At 34.4% G+C, this 27,437-nt stretch overlaps 1 protein-coding gene across 1 annotated transcript in view; it reads left to right on the forward strand.

The window, feature by feature from the left end:
* LOC105705767 (solute carrier organic anion transporter family member 1B1) overlaps positions 1–26,288 on the forward strand; it is a 110,539-nt gene extending 84,251 nt beyond the window's left edge. The window contains exons 12-15 of the mRNA XM_064377323.1: positions 2,581–2,765; positions 8,072–8,136; positions 10,759–10,876; positions 25,094–26,288. Coding sequence (XP_064233393.1) covers positions 2,581–2,765; positions 8,072–8,136; positions 10,759–10,876; positions 25,094–25,304 — 579 coding nt within the window. The 3' untranslated portion in view covers positions 25,305–26,288. The remainder of the gene's footprint in view (positions 1–2,580; positions 2,766–8,071; positions 8,137–10,758; positions 10,877–25,093) is intronic.
* Positions 26,289–27,437: the final 1,149 nt, after the last annotated feature.

The raw sequence follows: 27,437 nt of genomic DNA on the forward strand, positions 1-27,437 counted from the left end.
TAACTTCTTTGAAGATCAGATGGTTTTAGTTGTATGGCTTTATTTGTGAATTCTCTATTCTGTTCTTTTCATCTATATGTCTGTTTTTGAACCAGTCCTATGCTGTTTGGTTACTGTGGCCTTGTAATATAGTTTATAGTTTGGTGTCAGGTAATTTGATGCCTCCCACTTTGTTCTTTATGCTTAGCATTGCTTTGACTATTCAGTCTCTTTTTTCATACTGAATTTTACAATAGTTTTATTCTAAATCAATGAAAAATGATGCTGGTTGTTTGATAAGAATACCATTGAACCTGTAGATTGCTTTGGGCAGTATAAACATTTTAATGATTTTTTTTTTCTACCAATCTATGAGAATAGAATGTTTTCCTGCTTGTTTATGTCACCTATAATTTCTTTCATCAGGGTTTTGTATTAATCCTTGTAGAGATCTTTCACTTCCTTGGTTTAAATGTATTCCCAGGTATTCAATTTATTGTAGTTATCCTAAATGGAACTGCATTCTTGATTTGGGTTTAAATGTTATTGGTATATAGAAATGCTACTATTTTTTTCCATTGATTTGTATTCCAAAACTTTATTAAAGTCTGTTATCAGTTCTAGGAGCCTTTTGGCAGAGTCTTTAGGGTTTTTCAGATATAGAATTAAAAGTGCAGAGAGATAATATAACTTCATTTCTTATTTGTCTGTGTTTTATTTCTTTCTATTTCCTGATTGATCTGTCCAGGATTTCCAGTACTATGTTAAATAAGAGTGGTGAGAGTGAACATCCATGCCTTGTTTCTGTTCTTAAGGGGAATGCTTCCAGCTTTTGCCCATTATATATGATGTTGGCTGTAGTTTTATCATAGATGGCTCTTATTATTTTGAGCTATGTTCCTTCAATGCACAGTCTGTTGATGAATTTTATCATAAAGGGATGTTGGATTTTATTGAAAGCTTTTTCTGCATCTATTGAAATGCTCATATAGTTTTATTCTAAATTCCATTTATGTAGTGAATAACATTTATTGATTTGTATATGCTAAACCATCCTTACGTTTCAAAAATAAAGCCTATTTAGTTATGATGAATTAACTTTTTGATGTGCTGCTGGATTCTGTTGGCTAGTGTTTTGTTGAAAATTTTTGCATCTATGTTCATCAGGGATTTTGGCCTGTTGGTCTGTTGCTGTTGTGTCTTTGATAGATTTTGGTATCAGGATGATTCTGGCTTCAACAAAAATTAGTTAAGAAAGAGCTCTTCTTCCTTAATTTTTCAGAATAATTTCAGTACAGTAGGTACTTGTTCTTCTTTGTATTTCCAGTAGAATTTGGCTATGAATGCTTTTGTTCCAGGGCTTTTATTGATAGGTATTTCTTTTAGTATTGATTCAAATTTGGAAATTCATATTGGTGTTCAGGGTTTCAATTACTTCTTTGTTCAATCTTGGATGGTTGTGTGTTTCCAGGAAAGTAAGAATGACCCAATTAACACATGACCCCTTTTTGCACACTAGTGAATGCCTGAAAGTGACATAATATTAGAGCCCTAAATAGAACTCTGTCTACCACGAAGACATAATCTTCATAACACTGACAATGACTATGTCATTTGCAGGACACTGAAAAGGTTTTATTATTTATTTATTTTTTACTAAATCCTTGATAATGAACTATCACTTCTTAAAATAGTGTTCTTTGTGCCAAAGCTCAGTTTTATTAACCAATACACTTATTCCATAAAAGATTCTTCTATATTATTCCTAGTGAAAAAGACAGAACTATAAGTTTGGCAGAACCATAAGCATATAGATTTAAATTCTTCTATAATTCTTCCTTAAGTAATTGGTCTTTAGTATTAATAAGTTCAAGATGAACTTCCTTTAAACTTTAGTTTAGCCTATATTTAGAACAGAATTTACTAAAGCCACCTATCTATATAAACTGTCCAACTGATTAAAAATCTAAAATCTCTTGTTCCTACATTTTCCACTTCTGTGCTCTAAACACTAGTGGGGCATTAATACTATTGTGTTTAACCTCTCTAGTAATAATATCATCTGTCATTATGTTCTTGGATTTTGTTTATGCCTGCTAAATTAAACTTTTGGCATCTCTATCTGCCTCTATTTTTCCTGGACTCAGTGCCATTCTCATGGGTGACTCCAGCTAAATTTTGATTCCTCCCAAACTGCTATATTATCTGAATTCTTTGGATAATTCATCTTCAGGGCATGTCTCTGAAACTAAGAGAGTGTCCAAAAGAGTATGTCTTCTGCAGAGACTAAGAGTAAATGGAAAAGAATTATTAAACAGGATCTATAGTGATGAGAAAATTATATACAGAGTTCTAGACACTAACTTCTTTGTTTCTTAATTTTAAAATTAAGAATAAACTAAATGTTCATTGTGAATTACATTTTCTTATGTAGAAAGAAGCTATTTTACCTTTCATCTGTTAAGCAACTGTATTTTTAGAATCTTCTTAAACTGTAAATATATTAGAACAAGTGAGACTTCTTTAAATATAATGCAAGGTATTGGCAGCACTGTTCTGTGTTGAAATTTCTTATGTCATATTTTATACACAACATTTCAGGTGTTTTATAACTGTAGTTGTTTGGAAGTAACTGGTATCCAGAACAGAAATTACTCAGCCCATTTGGGTGAATGCCCAAGAGAAGATGATTGTACAAGAAAATTTTACCCTTTTGTTGCAATACAAGTCTTTAATTTATTTTTTTCTGCACTTGGAGGCACCTCATTTATCATGCTGATTGTTAAGTAAGTATGACTTTTAAAAATATTTTCATATGCATGAGACTATGAACACACCTAACGATATACATATTTTTACATAATATGCTGGGAACAAATTCATATTTTGTCAAATTTTAATTTTCTGAGAATTCATCTTATTAAAATTATTATGAACTCTCAATGCCATAATTAATAATTTTACCTCTAATTCTTCTATTAAGAAGTCCAGATTTCATACTTTCTTCTCTTACTAAGAATCTGAATACACAGACTGACAATTGCCTCAGTTATAAAAGAATCTCCCTAGGATTCTAAAAGAACCTTCTTGAATTTTGAGTTGCCTTCGATCCTGATGGATCTGTCAGGGGAAATCTATTGATTTCACTAAAATAGAGCATTTGAAAATTAGATATAAAAATACGCTTCATTTGATAACATTCCAAAGCTTTTAATTCACTCATAGCATGACTTTTAATCTAGTTTAAAAGCATGAGAAGAATTAAATCCAGCATGAGAAGAATTAATTCCTTTCTTGAGTCAATAGACAAGATACAATGCTTGATGAATATTACATGGTAAATGAAACCAATAAGATACTTGTTGTCATACAGCTTTCAAAATTACAGGAAAGACTGGTGTGAGATAAATAATCTTAAAATCAAAACACATATTTATAAATTGTTCTAAGTTCTAATCAGGAAAAAGACTGCCCTAAAAAGATTTAAAAGGGAAAGTTAATTTAGGATTGAGATGGTGGACTGTGAAGAAAAGGATTCAGAATATATCCAAAATAAGTAACAGTTATTCTAAATGTCTAAAGAAAAAGCTAAATGAAAGAGTTTCCAGGACAGCGTCTGCATGCTGATGCCTTAACACAGGAAAGAGCTGGTGTGTTTGAGGAATGAAAAGAAGCTGGTATATTTAAGCATACTGAATGAGAGGTTGCGACACATAAGACTGGAGAGTTAGGAAGGGTACAGATAATGCATGCCCTACTGGCCAAGTTGATTCAATCACCTAAAACTAATAACGTGTAAATAATTGCTCTTAGATCTTAAAAATATACATGTGTAAGTATAATGACCTGGGTTAACATCTAATTGTACTTTTAAAACCTATGTTCAAAATACTTTTAAAATCACAAGTTCACTGTCTGCCAACAGTATGACATGGTAGAGAAGAAAAAAACAAAAGTGTTTTTAACATTTCTTAACATTAATATAAATCTGTAAATTGAATTTACAGTTGTTTAATTTTGATAATGACTGAAAATCTTATCAGATTATTTATACTAAATATTCCACAGATATAGCTCCATCTTAATATAAAATGTTGTCTACTCAAAAGGAGACGCCTTCCATATTTGCCAAATTAGATTCATTAACATATTAAAAATAACCTTAAAATTAAAATTTGCATATCAATATGTTTTAGCTTTTTATTTTAAACTCATAAGAAAGTTTTTAAAAACACTATTTCATCATTGATAACAATATCGTATCTATTTCAGAAATTGATTAAATCAGCATTACAACTTGTCAAAAATATTTAACTCTCGATAGCCTTTGATTTTATTGAAAGAAGCATTTTGTGAACCTGACTATGGAATAAAAATATAAACCAGCTTGTTAATGATTTTCTAATGCTTACACTATGAAGCTATTTTTTAAACTAGATTAAATAGGCACAAGGACATTCATTTATTTAACACATATTATGTGTGTCAAGCACAGTTGTATGTATTGAGGATGCAACTGTGAACAAAAGTGATAAAACTTTTATTAGCTTTTAGTGGGGATGGGGAATGAAGTAATGAATATGTGTAGCAGAAAAAACAGTAAGCAAATAAATGAGTAAATATATAAAATAGAGTAAGTGTGAAGCACTAGAAAGATAAATAAATCAAAGTTAAGAAAATAGAGAGAAATGAGAAAATAGGTAAGAGATACTAGTTCAGATTTTCTATCTCTTCATTCAAGTCTTTTCTCAAAGGACTTCCAATGCACAGTATCTGTACAGTACAGATACAGTACAGATACTGTACAGATACTGTGCATTGGAAGTCCTTTGAGAAAAGACTGAATGAAGAGATAGAAAATAAAGGTATAAGCCATGCTAAACGGAGATGGAGGAGGAACAATTCAGGCAAGGTAGGACAAAGGTAAAGGTCCTGGTGTGGAGCATAGTTAACATGTACAAGGTCTGAAAACGTGTGTGAGGAAGAAAGAGCTAACAAGTGCAGCAAGAGAGCTAGCCTAGTTCAGATCCAATGGGTCATAGGAAAGACAGGAGTTTATTCTAAATGTGTTGAGAAGCCCAAGGGGGTATAAGCATAAGCGTTAGCATTGCACAGATGACTTACATAACTAGAAGATCACGCTGGCTGTGCATGGAAAGTGAGTTTTGTGAAAACAACAATGAAATCAGGGAAAACAGAAGGCTTGAATTGTTCTTTACAAGATGAAGCTTGATTGAAGATGGTGATGGTAGGAAAATATGAAGTAAATAAAGTGAGGCAGGAGAATTGCTTGAACCCGGGAGATGGAGGTTGAAGTGACTCTAGCCTGGGTAACAGAGTGAGGCTCTGTCTCAAAACAAACCATAAAAAAAAAATCAAAATCATATTTGATACCTTTGTGAGCCACTGTGAAATGAATTCAGAAATCAATACTAAGAGGAACCCTCAGAAAGGTATGAATAATGAAAGTTATATAATCTCCTCTTGAATGATTGCTGAGTCTATGATAAAATTAAGGCAGAAGTTATTTTAAACATTTCAAGTGAATGAAAAGATAAACAAAACACCAAAAACCTCTGAGATACAGCAAAAGCACAGCTAAGCAGAAAATTTATAGTGTTAAATGCCTACATCAAAAACATAGAAAGATCTCAAATTGATAACCTAATGTTACACCTAAAGTAGAAAAACAAGGACAAACTATACTGAAAATTACTAGAAAGAAAGAAAGAAAGAAAGTACAAAGATCAGAGCAAAAATAAATGAATTTCAGACCAGAAAAAAACTCAAAAGCTCAATGAAACAAAATTGCTTATTTGAAAACCTAGACAAAAATTGATAAACTGCTACCTAGGGTAACCAAGAAGAAGAGAGAAGATTCAAATAAGCAGAATCAGAAATAATAAAGGTGTCATTACAACTGATACAACAGAAATGAAAGAAATGAAGAAGATCAACAGAGACTATTATGAGCATCTCTACATTCACAAAATGAAAATACTAGAGGAAATAGATAAAATACTGGAAACATGCAACTTTCTAATTTTGAACATGGTAGAACAAAAATCCTGAATACACAAATAATGAATAGCAAAATTGAATTAGTAATAAAAATTCCCCAACAAGAAAAAGCCCAGGAACAGATGGATTCACAGCTGAAATATACCAGACATACAAGGAAGGATCAATACCAATCCTACTAAAACTGTTCCAAAAAATTGAGGAGGAAATAATCTTTCCTAACTCATTATGTAAAGCAAGCATCGCCCTGATACAATGACGTGAAAGGACACACACAAAATAGAAAACTACAAACCAATATCCCTGATGAATATATTAAAAAATTATCAATAAAATACTAGCAAATCAAATCCAATAGCACATAAGAAAAATTTTATAACATGATCAAGTTGCTTTTATTCTGGGGATGAAAATTTCATTCAACATACATGAATCAATAAATGTGATTTGCCACATAGACAAAATTAAAAAACATATGATCAGATAAAATTTAAACAAAAACCATGTGATCATCTCAATAGATGCAGAAAAAGTTATTTGATAAAATTTAACATCCCTTGAATTCATGTCCTTTGCAGAGACACAGATAAAGCTGGAAATCCTTATTCTCAGCAAACTGACACAAGAACAGAAAATCAAACACCACATGTTCTCACTCATAGGTGGGTGTTGAACAATGAGAACATATGGACACAGGGAGGGAAACATCACACACCAGGGCCTGTCACAGGGTGGGGGCCAGGGGAGGGATAGCATTAGGAAAAATACCTAATGTAGATGATAGGGTGATGGATGCAGCAAACCACTATGGCATATGTGTACCTACGTAACAAACCTGTACATTCTGCATATGTACCCCAGAACTTAAAATATAATACTTAAGAAAAAGAAAAAAAATTAACATCCTTTCATGACAAAAATCCTCAACAATCTAGGTATCAAAGGAACATACCTCAAAATAATAAAAGCTATATATGACAAACCCACTGCCAACATCATACTGAAAGGGAAAAAGTTGAAAGCATTCTCCCGGGACCTGAAACAAGACAACTATATCTATTTTGACCACTCCTACTGCACATAGTATGGGAAGTTCTAGCTAAAGCAATCAGGCAATAGAAAGAAAGAAGAGGTATCCAAATTAGAAAAGAAGAAGTCAAATAAACTCTGTTCACTGATGATATGCAATAAAAGCAACACAAATAGACTAATGGGACTTAAACTGAAAAGTTCCTGCATAGTAATAGAAATAATCTAACAGAGTAAATAGACAACTTCCAGGATGGGAAAAAATATTTACAAACAATACATCTGACAAAGGGCTAATATTCTTAATCTATAAGAAATACAAAAAACTCAACAAGAAAAAAATATTTAAGATAGGGTAAATAATATGACCAGTATTTTTCAAAAGACAGACAAGCAGTCAACAAGCAAACATATGACAAAATGCTCAATATTACTAATCATCAGAGAAATGAAAATTAAAGCTACAATGAGATTGTATTTTACACCAATCACAATGGCCATTACTAAGAAGTTGAAAAGCTAGATACTGGTAAGAATGCTGAGAAAAAGGAATGCTTATATACTGTTGAGAATACAAATTAGTATAACCTTTATGAAAAACAATGTGGAGATTTTTCAAATAACTGAAAATAGAACTATCATTTGGCCCGGCAATCCCACTACTGGGTAGCTACTAAAAGGAAAGTAAATCATTTTATGAAAAAGACTCATGCTTATGCACACTAATATAACACTGACTAGAACACAAAAAATCAGTATCTTCAGAGACATAATAAAGTCTGTTCTAATCACTTTCTCATATGATTTTCATATGTACCCATTAAGCCATCTTGAAATCATGATGCATTGAATAAACACGAAATAATTATTATCTCTAATGTTTGCCTTTTAAAACAATTAAAATATAACTTTATATAATGGAGCCATTCAACTGAGAGCTTAATTCTATCATAAAGAAAAACAACACAAGAAAAGCTTTAATGTTGTTTCAGTTTGATACTTTAATGACATCTAATGTTTCTTTGCCTTTATTTTGTTTCAGAATTGTTCAACCTGAATTGAAATCACTTGCACTGGGTTTCCAGTCAATGGTTATACGAGCACTAGGTATGATGAAAAAATATATATTTACATATATATGAAATTTAAGTTATAAATATTCATGTCAAGGCTTAAAGACCAAATGTAATGAATCTTTAATTATGATAGTATATAAAATTAGTATCATTTATATTTATGTGATAAATAATAAGAGACAGAGTAAAATTGAGTGACCTAAAAAAGGTATTTGATTGTTAATTATAGGTTAAGTCAATCTGTTAAGACTAAGGAATTACTGTATTTGTATTGCACTCTTTCAAACACTAAGATAGATGCTTCCCTAAATTTTTCTTTTTTTCAAAAAATATGAATATTTCCTCCCAGTAGGCAGAGTGAAGGGCCTAACTTCTTAACTGAGGCATGATTTAGACAAGGCCTAAAGTAGCTTTGGAAGAGTGGGAATCTGCCCGGGGAGTCTGGTCAGGCAATGGTCAAATTGCAATGGAGAAATTGTCTAGGAAGTATATTTGATGAGAAGGTCACAAATCCTCAAAGTTAAAAAGAAGAAATATAGAAAGAACAGAAGAGAGAAGATGAGATGCTGTAGTATTCCAGTGTTTTTTTTTCTTACAATTACCTTTTGTGTGTCTTTAATCTCCCAGCCTCTGTACAACCTGGCAGTTTTCTAACTTCAGATTCAATAGAGATACATCACTGCTAGAACCTGGGTCGCAGAAGCTGAAAGTAATATCTGGGTTGGTAGTACTCCTTCTAATATATAGAAATGAGCCTATGAGAATGGAGTAAATTTTTTTAGCAATAGAAAATAGAAAAAAAATGAATTTCACCATTCTAATTCTGAGTATCTTATTTTGATGGGTCCAATGTGTGGCACAATGGAACCTCAATGCACCTATGGAAAAAATACACAATTAGTACAAAACTTCCAATTCACAAGCAGTTGTCTTGAATACAATAAATGTGTGAATTGTGGAAGGCTTATATGGTGTATTTACCTGAAAAAGTCATTTAGAAAACAGGTTATGAGTTTTTTAAATTATAGTAATTAGGATCAAGTTTGTTACTTAAAACAATTCATTACATTTGTTCAAATCAGTGGCATTATGTGGGGAAAATAAATCGTTGGCATATATTTTTCATTTTTCAAAGGGTGGCCATGATTTTTGAAACCTGAAAATTTCTCACGCATTTCCTCAGTACCGGTTTTTTTCAGATACATTAGCCTCAATCCCTTGTCATTCTAAGATTTCTTACTCTGAAAAAATGAGACTGATGAAAAGTAAATGGAATAAGAAAATTGTGATGTATAAATCACTATCATTTTTTACATGACAAAATAAATTCCAAAAATTATTCACTACAATACAAAAAAAGAACAAAGTAGGCCGGGCGCGGTGGCTCACGCCTGTAATCCCAGCACTTTGGGAGGCCGAGGCGGGTGGATCACGAGGTCAAGAGATAGAGACCATCCTGGTCAACATGGTGAAACCCTGTCTCTACTAAAAATACAAAAAATTAGCTGGGCAAGGTGGTGCGTGCCTGTAATCCCAGCTACTCAGGAGGCTGAGGCAGGAGAATTGCCTGAACCCAGGAGGCGGAGGTTGCGGTGAGCCGAGATCGCGCCATTGCACTCCAGCCTGGGTAACAAGAGCGAAACTCCGTCTCAAAAAAAAAAAAAAAGAACAAAGTAAAGTTATGAATACTTTAGTTCTACCATCTGAAGAATAGTTCTCTACTGGCATGTCCCTAAAGTTCTTTATCAAACTACTTTTGCCTAGAACCAGGAGTCAATCTCAGAATTCATTACAACAGCAGTAGAAGCAGATGGACACTTATTATATAAACAACATATATGTCTGTGAAAAGCCTCTCATTCTGCAAAATCATCAGCTACAAATAAAAATTAACTAAGGAAAAGACCACTGAAAACTTACGCATCATTGTGATCAGAACACTAACACAAACAAAATTTAGTGCCACATGCCCTAACTTAGACAGCCTAAGCTGCTTCAGGAGGTATTTACAAATGTACAAAATCAATTGTAGAAAATCGCTGGACTATCAGCTCTAATGACATCAAGAAGTGGGAAGTAGAAGTCTGAGCCCAGAAAAAAGTACAACCTGCCAAGAGCTAAGCACTCTCTGAAGCTCAGCCTATACTTATCTGGGGAGGGAGTTCTGATGAAGCACTAACTTTTAAATTCTCTTAAAATAGTGTTAAAAAAAAAGTTTGCCTTTACAGCAGTTGAGCCAAGATCCCTTTCCTTTCCCCACAAAATTGTAATTCTACTCCATTTCAGCTTTCTTTGCCTAAAAAAACAAAAAAAAATCCCATATTAACCAACATAACTTCCAAGTTTTACTAAAAACATTATCTCTTTTACCATTCAGGCTTAAGTTAATTGGTACCATAAGAAGAACAGAGTGTAGATGCATGTATGTTGGGAGGGTAAAATACAGTAGGTAAAAGACGTCAATGACATTACTACATGATTTGGGTCTTAGAGATTTCTAACAATCTTTATTATTGGGTAGATGCAGGATAAAATAATAAAAGAATCCTCCAAATTTTTAAACTTTTAATGTATCAAAATGTATCAATGTGAAATATCACAAAGCTACATTTAAAATATGTTCCCTGGACTGACAACTTCTCTTCTATTACAGGAGGAATTCTAGCTCCAATATATTTCGGAGCTCTAATTGATAGAACATGTATGAAGTGGTCTACCGACAGCTGTGGCACACGTGGGTCTTGTAGGATATATAATTCCACATTATTTTCGTAAGTTGTCATAAATATATTTCATTGATTTATTTTTTCTTTGACTATATTAATTCCTAAATAATATCATTTTATTATATAATATTAATAATGATAGCTGCCATTTAATGAAAACTTACTTTGAATGCAGTATGGTATCGAGCAACCTGGTATCTTATTTTAGTACTTATAGAAAGTACAGGAAATGAATATTTTCTTCTATTCCATTAAATATGAAGGAACTATGATTCAAGTATAATAACCAACTTGTCAAAAATCACAGGTAATAAAAAATGACTAGGATTTGTATGTGAATCTTTTTTGTTTCTAAAACTCTTCTCATAATATATATGGATAAATATACACATGTAAATATAATCATATTTATATATATTCAATTGCCTCTGACTTCTCTGGGAAAACATAAAATCACTATCTGGGGCTCTGATCATATGTCAATTAAGAAAAAAAGGGAAAATTTGTTTCTATGTTACTCTATTCATGGGGAGAGATACTCTATAAGTGACATGAAGATAACTGCATGGACATCTGAAAAAACAAAAAGGTACAATTATATCTTACCTCTTTAAAAAACTAATGTCAAATTCATATATTGACAAATTACACATTTTTAAATGTGAAACTATATGTATTAAAACTCGTAGTATAAATTCTTTCAGTTATCTAGGAGGAAGCAGAAATGTGTTTCTAAGTATGACCCAAATACCCAAAACATAATAGAAAAAAAGATAAAATATTTGTAAAACTCTGCATCATTAAACTTTTAAAAAAGCAAATTTCAAAATGGAAGTATAAATTAAGAGAAGAATTTGCAACTTGTAACACAGACACAGGCAAATATCCTAAATGTAAAAGGAGCTCTTAGAAATCAGCAAAAACAACATCCAGTGCTGGCAAGGATGCAAAACAACAGGAATTTCCTTTCATTTTTCTTTCATTGCTGGTGGAAATGTAAAAATAGTAGAGCCATGGTAGAAGACAGTCTGGAAGTTTCTTACAAAGCAAAACCTGGGCTTATTATATGGTTAAGCAATCATGCACCTAGGTATTTACCTAAGTTAGATGAATACAAGTCCCCACAAAAACCTGCACTTGAATATCAAGAAATGGAAGCAAGCAAGATGTCTTTCAATAGGTGAATGGATAACCAAACTGGGGTACATTCATACAATAGCAAATTATTCATCGATAGAAAGAAGTGAACTGTCAACTTACAAAAAAAAAAAAAACAAGAAAGAAACTAAATGTATGTAGCTAAGTAAAAGATGGCAGTCTAAAGCTTCTGGGGCCAGATGCGGTGGCTCACGCCTGTAATGACAGCACTTTGGGAGGCCAAGGCGGGCAGATCACGAGGTCAGGAGTTTGAGACCAGACTGACCAACATGGTGAAACCTTTTCTCTACTAAAAATAGAGTGTGCACCTGTAATCTCACCTACTCAGGAGGCTGAGGAGAATCGCTTGGACCCAGGAGGTGGAGGTTGCAGCAGTGAGCAAGATCACCCCACTGCACTCCAGTCTGGCTGACAGAGGGAGACTACATCTCTGGGCCTGGTGCGGTGGCCCGGGCCGATAATCCAGGCACTTTGGGAGTCCAAGGTGGGAGGATCAATGAGGCCAGGAGTTTGAGATCAGCCTGGACAACATGGGAAAACCGTGTCTCTACTAAAAATACAAAAACTAGCCAGGCACTTTGGTGCACATCTGTAATCTCAGCTATTTGGGAGGATGAGGCACAAGAATCCATTGAACCCAGGAGGCAGAGGTTTCAGTGAACTGAGATGATGCCACTGAACTTCAACCTGGCCGACAGAGCAAGACTCTGTTGCAAAAAAAAGAAAAAAAAATTAAAAACAATTAAAGAAGCTTCTGACTCTATTTTTCTAACTGTATGACCTTTTATAAAAGGCCAAACTATGAAGACAATGAAACAGCAGTGGTTGCTAGGAGCTCAGTGAGGAAGAGACAGGGATGAGTAGCTGGAGCACAGGGCATTTTTAGGGTGGTGAAATGATTCTATATGATATTATGTTTGATACGCATTATATATTTGTCTAACCTATGGACCCATACCCATACAACTACAAACTACATAAAAAGTGAACTCTAATCTAAAATATGAACTTAATAATAATGCATTAATATTGTTCATCAATTGCAACAAAGATACCACAGTAATACAAACTGTTAATGATAGGTGAAACTGCATGTGTGGGGCGGGGAGTATACACAACTTCTCATACTTTCTGTATAGTTTTCTGTAAATCTAAAATTTCTGTGAAAAGTATGTTCTATTAAAAAAAAATCAAATTTCTCCCAGAGAAAATAATCACTAATGGCTACTTACTCAGTTGATTGGTTCTTTTGTTGCATAGAAGCTCTTTAGTATAATTAAGTCTTTTGTTTATTTTTGTTTTAGTTGTATTTGATTTTAGGCCTAGGCCAATGTACAGAAGAGTGTATTTTAGTTTTTCTTCTAGGATTTTCATAGCTTCATGTCTTGGATTTATACCTTTTATTCATGTTTAGTTAGTTTTTGTATATGGTGAAAGGGAAGTGTTTACTTTTATTCTTCTGCGTGTCGCTAGCCAAGTTTCTTAGCACCAGTTATGGAATAGGTTGTCATTTTCCCATTTTTTTTTTTTCAACTTTGTCACGCATAAGTTGGTTGTAGGTTTGTGGCTTTGTTTTGGGTTTCTATTCTGTTCCATTGATCTATGTGTGTATATTTGTATCAGTACCATGCTCTTTTAGTTATGATAGTCTTGTAATATAACTTGAAGTTAGGTAATGTGATGCCTCTGCTTTATTCTTTTGGTTTTAGGATGGCTTTGGTTATTCAGGCTCTTTTTGTGTGTGTCCATATGAATTTTAGAATTTTTTTAATTCTGTAAAAAAGATAACATTAGCAATTTAGTAGAAATTGCACTGAACCTGGTAGATTGCTTTGGGCAATATGGTCATTTTAATGTTATTGATTGTTTCAAGCCATGAGCTTGAAATGGTTTTTCCTCTGTGTCATATGTGATTAATTTCATCAGTTTTTTGTGCTTCTTCTTTGAGATACCTTTTACCTCTTAGGTTAAATGTATTCCTAGATATTTAATTTTTTGCAGATGGGATTAAGTTATTGATTTGGTTCTCAGGTTAAACATTATTGGTGTATAGAAATGTTACTAAATTTCACACATCTATTTTATATTCTTAAACTTTACTGAAGTCATTTATCAGAGCTGAGAGTTTTTAGGTAGAATCTTTAGGGTTTTCTAGGCATGAGATTGTCTTCAGTGAATAGACATAATTTGGTATCCTCATTTCCTCTTTGGATGCCTTTTATTTCTTTTTCTTGCAGCATTGCCCTGGGTAGGATGTAAGAGTGGTAAGAGTGGACATCCTTGACTTTTTCCAGTTCCTAGGGGAAATACTTTCAACATTTCTGTATCAGTCTATCCTTGAATGGCTATAAAGAACTACCTGAGACTCACTAATTGACAAGAAAAGAGATTTAATAGACTCACAGTTCTGCAAGCTGTACAGTAAGCATAACTGTTGAGGCCCCAGCAAACTTAAAGTCATGGAGGAAAGTGGAAGGGGAAGCAGGCATATCTTCACAGGGCTGGCAGTAGAACATGAGAGAGAGCGAGCGAAGGAGGAGATGTTACACACTTTCAAACAACCATATCTTGTCAGAACTCTACCACGAGATAGCATTAGGGGGATGGTGCTAAACCATTAGAAACTACCCCCAGAATCACCCTCTAATGATTCAATCACCTCCAACCACACCCCACCCCTAACATTGGGAATTACAATTCAGTGTGAGATTAGGGTGGGGACACAGAGCCACACCGTTTCAATTTCCCTTTTCAATATGACTTTGGCTGTAGTTTTCTCATAGATGGTTCATTATTTTAAGGTATGTTTCTTCAGTGTCTAGTTTGTTGAGGCTTTTTATCATGAAGCAATGTAAAATTTTATCAAATACATTTTATCTGTCTGTAAAGGTATTCACATGGTTTTTGTATTTAATTCTGTTTATATGGCATAAAATATCTATTGATTTGCATATGTTGAAATATTCTGGCATCCAAAGAATAAAATACACTTTATTGTGATGGTATCTTTTTTTATTTACTGCTGCATTTGGCTTGATAGTATTTTGTTAAAGACTTTAGTGTCTATGTTCATAAGGGATATTGGTCTTTAGTTTTCTTTTGTGTGTATGTTCTTGCCAAATTTTGGTATCAGAATGATACTGGTTTTGTAGAATGAGTTTGAAAATAATCTGTCCTCCTTAATTGGAATAGTTTTAGTGAGATTAATACCAGCTTTCTTTTGTACATCTGATAAAATTTAGCTGTGAATTTGTGTGGTCCTGGGCTTTTTGGTTTGTTACATATTTTATTACTGAATTAATTTTGTAGCTTGTCTTTGGTCTGTTCAGTATAACAATTTCTTTGTGGTTCAATCTTGGAACACTGTGTTTCCAGGAATCTAGTAATTTCCTCTAGGCTTTCTAATTTGTGTGTGTAGAGATGTTTATGGTATTCTTTAAGAATATTTTATTTCTATGATGTCAACTATAATGTCATTTTGTCATTCTGATTCTGCTTATTTAAAACTTATTTTTCTTGATTAATCTGGCTACTGGTCTATCAATCTTATTTTTTCAAAGAACCAAGTTTCTGTTTTATTGACCCTTTGTATGTGTTTATTTTTCTCAATTTCATTTTATTCTTCTTTGATATTTATTATTTCTTGTTTTCTGGATTGATTTGTTCTTGTTTTTTGAATTCCTTTAGGTGTGTTGTTAGGTGGTTATATGAGATCAGTATATTCTTTGATTTAAGTGAAACTACCCAGTGATTTCACCTTGCCCATTGCCTAGACAGAACTGATATATTAAGACAGAGGAATTGCAATAAAGAAAGAGTGATTTATTCAGAGCTGGCTACACAGAAGACCAGTTTTATTATTATTCAAATTGGTCTCTCTGAAAATTTGAAGACTGGAGTTTTTAAAGATAATTTGGTGGATAGGGGCCCAGTGAGTCAGGAGTTCTGATTGGTCAGGTCAAAGGTGAAATCATAGAAAGTCTATGCTTTATTCTTGTGCTAAGCCATTTCCTCAGTGGGGACCATGGAACCAGATAAGCTAGTTTGTCTATCTGGGTAGTGCAAACTGATCTGTCAAGTTAAGTGTCTGCAAAATGTCTCAACTTCTGATCTTAGGTTTTACAACAGTGATGTTATTCTCAGGAGCAATTTGGATAGGGTCAGAATCTTGTAGCTTTTAGCTACATGGCTCCTAAACCATAATTTCTAATCTTCTGGCTTATTTGTTAGTTCTGCAAAGGCAGTCTAGTCCCCAGGCAAGAAGGAGGTTTGTTTTAGAAAAGGGATTTTATTGTTTCCGTTTTTCAATCTCTAAAGTATCAACTAAGTTATTCCCAGCATTAGTAGCAAAAGGAATAATTATTTGCCATATACATTCTTTTTTAAAATTGACTTTGTTGAAACTTTGTTCTATAAGAAATATTATATTGTCTTTTTAAAGTCTTGAAGTTCCACCATGGGTTTGTGCTATCAAATACCTGTAGGAGTTGGGTAAATTTTTCTCCTCTCAAGGTCCCAAGATAAATTGTGCCAAGAAGAAAGGGACATTCTTACCACAGGTCAGGAACACTGTACAGGGAATGCGTAGACAAGGTGTAAGGCCAGCTTTTCCTAGGGGCTCCTATTGGCTCTATAAGTCAACTTTTTTTTAAAGAATGCATTCCATTCCAGGTAAAGCCTTGGTAAAATAACCAGTTATTCCATTTAGGTCCTGTTATAAGAAAAAAACATATTCTTGTTGCACTTATGCAAATAAGTATACTGTCGTAAGTTGAGAATACTCACAAATGTTTTTTTAAATTCTGGAGAAATTAGTTAGAGGAAAAGGAATTTGCTCCAAAATTTACTTCCAGGAGTATAATTTATTCAGTTGCTAAAAGTTGTAAACACTCAAAAGAAAAAATTTTATTGACTCTGAGAAACAAATGAATTAGCAATGTTTAACATATCAGCTCTCTATGATAGTCCCAGAAGTCTGTGTTTTTTTCCTCTATTCCAATAGCACAATTTCTAAAGTTATTAGAGACCTGCATTCACGAGTATCTGTCAGAGTCCTCTATCTGATCCTAAACTGCCTATCAGAACTTTAGGAGTTTCCCATTATTTTGAAACATATACCAATAACTTATTTATACAAATACAGTCTAAAGAAAGCTAAACACCATTTAATATTTGGCAATGCTTCCTGTATGATTTTTGTACTCAATAAAACAAATATGGTATTTTTTGACTTTAGTAAATCTAGTATCTAAAAGATTAATTAGGTCAGAAAAAAGACATACTCATAACTTAGAATTTGATTTTGGAAAGTTATCAAATATCAAAGATTCAAAACACTGGATATCACAAAATTGGATCACAGGTTATTTATTTAGTCAAAGTGGTAACTCAAGACTCCTAAAGAAGCCAAATCATGATCCTCAAAGAAGCTAAACCAGCTGGGAGAAGGAAGAGGGTGTTGGCAGTGCCTAGAATACTTACAAAATCAGTTTAGAGACAGACAATTGCAATTAAATACATGCACATTGGGTCAGCAACACCCGACAGTAGAGACAATGCCAGAGTTAGCCCACAGTCCAAGAGAACCAGGTGACCACTCGGGCTGGCTGGATCCATCACCAGAGCAGCACTACTGATCCATTGGCAGGTAGGCACAAGAGCAGTCGCAGATGAGATCCCCAGTTTGTAACCACCTAATGGGTTCACCTTGCCCACTGCCTAGACAGAGCATATTTGTCAAGAAAGAGCTTATTTATCAAGACAGAGGATTTGCAATAAGAGTAATTCATGCAGAGCCAGCTGTTCAGGACACCAGAATTTTATTATTACTCAAATAAGTCTCTCTGAGAATTTGAGGATTGGAGTTTTTAAAGATAATTTGGTGGAGGGGTCTAGTGAGTCAAGAGTTCTGATTGGTTCAGAGATGAAATCATAGGGAGTTGATACTGTCCTCTTGTACTGAGTCAGTTCCTGGGAGGGGGCCACAGGATGAGATAAGCCAGTTTATCAATCTGGGTGGTGCAAGCTAATCTGTGAAGTTCAGGGTCTGCAAAAATATAGTAAGTACTGATTTAAGGTTTTACAATAGTGATGTTATCCTCACAAGCAATTTGGGTAGAGTAAGAATCTTGTAGCCTCCAGATGCATTAGCCCTAACCCAATTTCTAATCTTTTGACTAATTTGTTTATCCTACAAAGGTAGCCTATTTCTCAGAATAGAAGGTGATTTGTTTTGGGAAATAACTGTTATTGTCTTGGTTTTAAATTCTAAGCTGTAAACCGAGTGTCTCCCAGAGTTAGTTTAGCCTACACCCAGAAATGAACAAGAACAGCTTGGAGGATAGAAGCAAGATGGAGTTGGTTATGCTAGATCTCTTTCACTAAGTTATAATTTTGCAGTGACAATTTCATAGGCATTTAGTGCAATAAACTTTCCACTTTCCACTGTTTATACCCTAGAGGTTTTTGAATACTTTGTCTTGATTTTCATTTGTTTAAAACAAAAAATTGTGTTCTATCCTAATTTTGTTATTTACCCAAAAGTAATTCAGGACCAAGTTATATATGTTTTTGTAATTGTGTAGTTTTGAGAGTTTCTCTTGACATTGATTTCTATCTTTATTCCACTGTGGTCCATGAAGATGTTTGTTATAACTTTGATTTAAAAAAAAATTTATTGTGACTTGACTTATGACTTAGAAGGTGGTTAGTTTTAGAGAATGTTTCATGAACAGATGAAAAAAAGTATTTTCTCTGATTTTGGGGTGAAGTATTCTGTGGATATCTATTAGTTTCAATTGGTAAAGTCTAGTTCAAGTCCAATGTTTCTTTGTTAGCTTTCAGCCTTGATGATGTGCCTAGTGCTGTCAGTCTGGTGTAGAAGCTTATTACTTATTGTATTACTTTGTATCTCTTTGCTTAGGTCTGATAGTATTTATTTCATAAATATGGTTGCTTCAGTATTGAGTGTGTATATATTTAAATTAGTTAAATCTTATTGAATTGAATGCTTTATTATTATATAATGCACTTCTTTGTTTTTTTAAAAACCTATTGTTTGTTTAATTTCTGTTTTATTTGATACAAAGATAGGAATTCCTGCTTATTTTTGCTTTCCATTTGAAAGATAGATCTTTCTTCATCCTTTTACTTTGGGTCTATGGGTGTCCTTACATACAAGGGCAGCAGAAGGTTGTCTTTTTTTTTTTTTTTAAATCCACTTTGCTACTCTATATCCCTTATTTGGAGCATTTAGGCAATTTACATTCAAAGTTAATATTGATATGTGAGATGTTGTACCTCTCATACTGTTGTTAGCTACTTGCTTTGTTGTTAGCTAGTTGCAATTGCGTAGTTACTGAATAGGATCTGCAGGCTTTGTAATTATGTGTGCTTTTATGGTAGCAAGTATTGGTCTGTTGTTTCCCTGTTTCCAACTCCTTTGAGCCTTTTTTCTTGGACTTATCTGGTGGTGACATACTCCCCTAGCATTTACTAGTCTGGGAAAGATTTCTACTTTATTTACAAATCTTCATTTGAGAGGTTATGAAGTTCTTCGCTCTCATTATTATTATTATTTTTTTGTAAGTCTAACAATAGGTCCCCAATCTCTTCTAGCTTGTAATGTGTCTGCTGGGAAGTTCACTTTTAGTCTGATGGTATTTCCTTCATAAATAATTTGCCCTTTCATCTAGCTGCCTTTAAGATTTGTTCTTTCGTGTTGAACTTAGGCAATCTGTTGACTGTATTCCCCTAGCATGGTTGTTTTGTATAGTATCTCATAAGTGTTCTCTGAATTTCTTGTATATGGATGTAAAGCTCTCTAGCAGTATTATTTTTTTATTTCTGAATTATTCCCAAAACTGTGTTTTCTAAGTTGCTTACTTTTTCTTTTTTCTCATTAATGCAAAATTCATAAGTCTTGTTGCTTTAAATTATTCCATATTTCTCAAAGGCATTACTCATTTTTTTTTACCTTCTGTTTTCTTTAATGTTTTCTTTTATAACTGTGTTAATTTGAAAGACCAGTTTCAAGATTGTATTAGTCAAGGTTATCTAGAGTGTATAAAATTTGGTGGAAATAGGCAGGGGAGGTTCACTAGTTTCTCATTCTCAGCTGGCAGAACTAATAGAATATATATATCACATAGTTACAATAACTACACAATCGTATTGTAACTACATATATATCACATAGTTACAATAAGTACACTATTGTAACGAAATGTATATATCACACATAGTTACAATAACTACACAATTGTATTGTAACTATATATGTATATACATCACAAATAGTTACATTAACTACACAATTGTATTGTAACTATATATATATATATCACAAATAGTTACAATAACTACACAATTGCAACTACAAAGCAACTATCTAACATATATATGGGAGTGTGTGTGTGTGTATATATATATATATATACACACATATGGGAATATATATATGGGAGTATATACATGGGAGTATTGTATATAATATATATGGGAGTATATTCTGCAGGCTAGCCACCCAGTTGTCTCTCTCTATATATATGTGTATATATGTGTGTGTGTATATATATACACATCCTTGGGGAGTTCCCAAATTGCCAAAAGTATAGATGGATATATATATATATGGGAGTATAGTATATATATATGGGAATGCGTGTATGTATATATATATATGGGAGTGTATATATACATACATATATATATGTGTGTGTGTATATATATATATATATATATACACACACACATATATATATATATGGGAGTTTATAAAGGAGTATTAACTCACACGATCACAAGGTCTCACAACAGGCCATCTGCAAGCTGAGGAGCAAGGAAGCCAGTACAAGTCCTAAAGCTGAAGAACTTGGAGTTTGATGTTTAAGGGCAGAAAGCATCCAGCACGGGAGAAAGATATAGGCTGGAAGACTAAGCCCCTCGATTAACTATCACAAAGATCTTTAATTATTTTTTATGCTTGGTCTAATTTATTGCCAAAGCTTCCAACTGTATTTTGGAATTATTTTGATAATTTTTTTTTAATTCTGGAAGTTCTATTGGTGTTTTCTTAATATATCCATCTCAACTTTCATATTTTAAATTGTTTTTCTGGTTTCATTCATTGGTTTTCAACTTTCTCTTAGCTCTTATGATGTTTTCTTGCAATTTATATTTTGAATTCTTTATCTGTTATTTAAAACTTTTCAATCTGGTTAATATCCATTGCTAGAGAGCTAGTGTGATCCTCTGGAGTTGCCAAGGTATTCTATTTGTTCTGCCAAAGTTCTTGTGCTGATTTCTTCTCATTTGTGGAAGCTGACACTTCTTACTTTGAATTTTCCATTGTTTGAATAGGACATTTTAATTTTTAAATTATTTCTTCTCTTGAAGATATGACTGTTGCATATGATGGTTTAGCCTCATTTCTGGGTTTGATAAGGTTAAGTCTTAGTAGGGGTCCCTTGGTTGTGGATAGATTCTGTGCAGTTGCTTTCTTAGATGTTACTTGTTGTTATGATATATTAGACATAAGATCTGACACACTATCTCCTATGGGGCTGAGGGCATGAAAGTCTCAGGAATCTTATCTTGGGGTCTAGCTCTAAGTTCTTCTGATGGCACGTTTTTAGACGAGATCGGGTGCATTCAGGGTAGTATGGCCGTGATGGCACGTTTTTAATTTGGTGCACAGTTCAGGCTGCAATCCAGTATATGGTGCTTAAGAGTAACAGCCAATTTGTTCTCAGTTAGACTGAAGTTGAGTTAAAGAACTTGCCCTGGCCCTGATAGGGTGTGGCATAAAGAAATCATGTATGGGTGTGTAAAATTTGGTGGAAATGGGCAGGGGAGGTTCACTAGTTTCTCATTCTCGGCTGGCAGAAACATAATCTGCCTGACTCTTTTGCCCCAATACAGGGCTCATGACCTTCATTCCGCAAAGACCTTGTCCTCTGTTTCCTGGCCATAGTGCAGCTGCAGGCTGGAGACATGCCCTTACAGTGACTATCATAAAAATGGGTCCAGTGTGGACCCTCTTTCCCAAGTCCAGAGCAGGCAACTCCATGACCTGTCTGTCCTCCATCGCCAGATTACTACTCTTATGTGTAGGGAGTGGTAGCTGGATCCTGTCCTTCATGTAAGCCCAAGTAATGAAGGTTCACTTTTATCTGGACTGCAACTGCTGCAAGAAACAAAGAAGAGGCTTTATCTGGGCGCACACATACCAGTCCCCAGCAGGAGGAACCACTGTTGCATCCATAACAGTGTACAGTGGAGAGGGTAGGAGATTACCCTCTATCCAGATTCATTCCTGAGTGTTGGTACTGCCTTCTTCAGTAATTCGTGTTGTGCCCACATTCCCTTTGTCCCAAGGGAAGATATAGTGGGCTACACTCCCTACTCTCTCAGGGGAAGAACACATTGAGGGTTAGATCTCCAGAGGTCCTGCTGTTTCCCCAAAATCCTCTGGCCCCTGGGCCTGCCAAAGTCAGAGCAGTTTGTTGGATATGTTTGCCAGGGATTTGGTGTTGTGGTGACTCCAAGATGGAGAATCCTCAGGCAGGGCAGTGGAATACCATAGATGCACAAACAATATGGCACCTGCTTCCTTTAGATGGGAAGTTGGTGCAACGATATTCTGCAGGCTAGCCACCCAGTTGTCTATCCTTGGGAAGTTCCCAAATTGCCAAAAATAGCATTACCCCAGGGTCAAGAAGGCAGAGGAAATCCCCAACAATTTGGTGGTCAGCAGATTGTCAGAGGTGTGAGGGGAGCAGAGAAGCACATTTACCTACCTTTTCACAGGTTCTCTGTGGGTTGACTGCTCCCAGGCTTTTGCTGCTTTTCTTTACTGCATCACAGCTGCTTCTTATGGGTGCTTTACCAGTTCCTGGCTCTCTTTCCTCACTTTTTATTTGGAACTTCCTTATTCACCAGTAACTTTGATCTTTCTGAGGAGAACTGGAATTTGATATCCCCAGTCAGCCGTCTAGAAAAGAACTTGATGTTGTTGGTTTTTTGTCAGTAGAAGCATGATACGTCTTCCTCCATCTAATTACTTTTAATCTATTCATCTTTAAAGTAGATTTCTTGGAGACTGCATATAGTTTGTTTCTTCTTTTTAATCCTTTAACAAATTCAGTCTTTTAATTGGTCCATTTAGATTACTGACATTAAAAGGAATTACTGATGTTGTTAGACTAATGTTGATCATAATTTTACTATTTTCTATTTGTTATACTTGTTCTCTGATCCTATTTTTGTCTTCTACTCTTTTTTCTTTCTGTTGTAGTTTTAACTGAATAGTCTATATGACTCTGATTTTATATGACTATATAATTATAAATTTTTATTTTACCTTTTTTATGTATATCAAGTTTCTGACCTATATGAGTCTCTCTAAAAAGTTTCTTTTAACATTTCTTGCAAGGAAGATGTACAGGAAAAACATTCCTTCAATTGTTGTTTGTCTGAGAATATATTTATTTCTACTTCACTTTTAAAAGAATTTCACAGAGTACAGGATTTTAAGTTGGGATTTCTTTCTCTTAAGACTTTAAATACTTCACTCCACTCTCTTCTTGCTTGCATGGTTTCTGAAGAGAAGTCTGATATAATATTTTCTCTTCTATAGATAAAATTTACTTTTCCTTCTGGTTACTTTTAGGATAAAGTTTTCTTTATCTTTGCCTTTCTGTAATTTGGAAATAACACACCTACATGTAGTTTTTCTGGTCAATGATAACTTATTTGGATATTTTAAAATAACTTAGGGAATGTAATTGAATTATTTGTAACTCAAAGGATAAATCATTCTTAGCATTTTCTGAGGTTCTTGGATCTGTGATGTAGTGTATGACATTAAGAGAAATTTTTAGTTTTTTTTTTGAGATGGATTCTCACTCTGTCACCAAGGCTGGAGCTCACTGCAACCCCCGCATCCTATCTCAGTGATTCTCCTGCCTCACCCTCCTGAGTAGCTAGGATTATGGGCATGCACCACCATGCCTGGCTAATTTTTGTATTTTTAGTAAAGATGGGGTTTGTCAGTCTGGTCTCATACGCCTGATCTAGTGATCCACCTGCCTTGGCTTCCTAAATTACTGGGATTACAGGAGTGAGCCACTGCACCTGGCCGGTAATTACTTTTTAAATATTTCTTTTGCTCCTTTTTTCTTTGTTTTTATTCTAACATTTCCATTACACATACTTATATAATTGTCCCAAAATTGTTACATAATTTAAATTGGTTTACTTTTTAACCTTGTTTCTTTTTGCTTTTCAGTTTTGTAGGCTTTCATTGATATATCTTCAAATTAGAGAGTCTTCCTCAGCTGTGTTTCTATCTACTAATAAGCCCATCAAAGACATTCTTTATTTCTGTTACAGAATTTTTTATTTTTAGCATTTTTCTTAAGTTCTTAAAATTTTTATCTTTCTACTTACATTACCCATCTGTTCTTGCATGCTGTCTACTTTATTGATTAGAACACTTAACATATTAAACATAGTTGTCTTAAATTCCATTTTGAAAATTCCCATGGCCCTGACATATCTAAGTCTAGTTTTAAGCTTATTTAATTTATTCAATTTATGTTTTTTCACTTTTGGTATTACCAGCATTTTTTTTCATTACAGTTAAACATAATGCATTCAGTAAAAGGAACTGCTTTGATAAGCCTTTATTAATATGTTTGAAGGTGCTGGAGAAGGGGTAGCATTCTATAGTCCTATATTTAGGTTTTATTATTTTAGTTATAATCCAATTACCTCTAGATTATAAATTTCAAACATACTTCTCAATTTCTCCCCGTAACTGTAGTTGTGACAGGATGGCTTAAGAGGGTTTGAGTTGTATATAGTTTTTTCCTTCCATGAAGAAAGCTAGAGGCAAATGGAGCTTAGTTTCTGTGGCTTCATAACACTATTACAATAATAAAATATCATTATTCCCCAATAAAAAGAATCATTAGAATTATTGTCTTAATATTTTTATTCATAATTTTATTATTTTTCTTTAGGATCTGCACACTGGAGCAAACGTAAGTTATGAAACACAATTTTAAATGATTTATTGTTTTATTTTGGCTGTTTCCACAGAATTGTCTTCTTGGGCTTGTCTTCAATATTAAGAGTCTCATCATTTGTTTTATATGTTGTATTAATTTATGCCATGAAGAAAAAATATGAAGAGAAAGATATCAATGCATCAGAAAATGGAAGTGTCATGGATGAAGCAAACTTAGAATCCTTAAATAACAATCAACATCTTGTCCCTTCTGCTGAGGCAGATAGTAAAACACATTATTAAGGGGAGAAAAAAAAGAAAAAACACACTTCTGCTTTCATGTTTCCAAACAGTATCACATGTCATTTTTGAGGAGTTCCTGGTCCTTTCACTAACCATTTCCACATCTCTTATAGTGGAAGTATAAATAAGCCTATGAATTTTAATAAAACAAGCTATATGTAGAAAGGAATAATAGTATACATTATTAGGTTATAGTTAGGTATTTGTGGTTAAGATTAGACTATATGATCCATACAAATTTAAAGTGAGAGTCATGGTTATTGTGTAATAGAAGAAAAAATACTTGTTCAGGTAATTGTAACTCTTAATAAAACAAATGAGTAGAATATGGGTAGAGGTAAAAAGAGAGGAGGTAGATTAATAGCCTAAGTAAAGAGAAATGCCTAATGTCTGTTTTCTTAAACAAACACACAGTTTGAACTATAATACTGAGGCCTGAAGTCTAACCTGGATGTATGCTGTAATAATATCTGTTACTCACATAAAATCATATATTTCACAGACTTTATTAATGTATAATTCAAAAAATTTTTGTTTATATTTAGAATATATTTAAATATTGTTGAAGAAGTAAAGACATTCAAATATTTGCAAGCCATGATTGTCATATAACATATTACTTATTATGTGTTAAGTTTTTATTAGACCCATGGTAATGAATTAGGAAAAACTGACTTTGACTAATGTAGCAACTCTCATACTTCTCCTAGCTAGATTTCCTGGATCATTTGCTGCAGTTTCTACATCAGCACTTGCTTCTTCACTTTGTACTTAGGTAATGAAACCAGCCCCTTTTGTTAAACCCCATGAACCAAATTCTACAGCTTTTTTTCTTTTTCAGCTTTTCCCATAGAATGACAGAGAGGTAGGGCCTTGCTCTACATTATATTTGGCCTAAGGGAACGTTATGGCTGCTTTGATCTTCTATCCAGGCTACTGAAGTTTTCTCCATATTAACAATAAATCTGTTTCATTTTGTTGTTATTTGTGTGTTCACTGAGGTAGGAATCTTAATTATCTTCAAGAACTTTCTCTTTGCATTCACAACTTGGCTAACTGTTTAATGCTTTGTTTTGACTTATCTTGGCTCTTGATATGCCTTCCTTACTAAACTTAATCATTTCTAATGTTGGATTTAAAATGAGAGATGTGGGGGGAAGATCCAAGATGGCCGGTTAGGAGCAACTCAGGATTGCAGCTCCCAGTGAAAGCACAGAGGGTGAGTGGACCCCACATTTCCAGATGGATTTTTATTGCCCACAGACCAGGAGATTCCCAGGTGGAGGAGCCCCATGGGTCACCAGCACAGCTGTTTTGGCTGGCGTGGCTGTTTTGCTGGCGCCCTGGTGCAGCAGTTCCCGGTGCAAAGTAAACAGGACTGGGTCTCCTGTTAGCCAACAAGGGGAGCCCTGGAAAGCCCCAGGAAGGCAGAGTCACTCATTCATCTGATTAAAAAAGAAAAAAGGTGGGGACTGAAACAGGGAGCAAGGCCAGGAGATTCCCAGGCAAAAAAGAGCCACTAATCTCAGCGCCGCTGCGTCAGCCAGCGCAGTTGGTCGCTGCACAGGAAATCACACAGATCCTGGCACCTTTTCAACAGGCGACCAGAACACCTGGGAGAGAGCTGACCGTTCAACTAAAAAAAAAAGGCTCTAAAGCAGGGAGCCAGGTGATCAGGCCCAGCTGGTCCCACACCCACAAAAAAAAACCCAGCAATTGGAAACGCTCTGGGTTGACAGTTTCACAGCAAGCACAGCTGAACCCGGGATGGTCCAGCTCTACGGGGGAGGGGCGTCCACCATTACCGAGGCACTCCATCACTACGAGGCAGTCCACCATTGCTGAGGCAGCCTGCCATTGCCGAGGCAACCCGCCATTACAGAAAGAGTCTGTCATTACAGAGGTGGGCCACCATTGCTGAGGCAGTTCTAACTACACCCATAGAAACAGGACTGCAGGGAAGTTCACACAGCAACTGGGCAGAGCCCACAGCAGCTCAGTGAAGCCTCTGCAGGCAGACAGTGACTAGGCTGCCTCCTTGCTGGGCAGGGCAGCCCTCAAAAAAGACAGCAGCATGTGAGCTGGGTTTCCTGGATACAGCACACCAATGTAGTCGTAGTTCTGAAGGCCACA

The sequence above is a fragment of the Aotus nancymaae genome, unplaced genomic scaffold (assembly GCF_030222135.1).
Source record: "Aotus nancymaae isolate 86718 unplaced genomic scaffold, 86718_ANA_hifiasm-v0.15.2.pri h1tg000016l, whole genome shotgun sequence".
NCBI lineage: Eukaryota > Metazoa > Chordata > Mammalia > Primates > Aotidae > Aotus > Aotus nancymaae.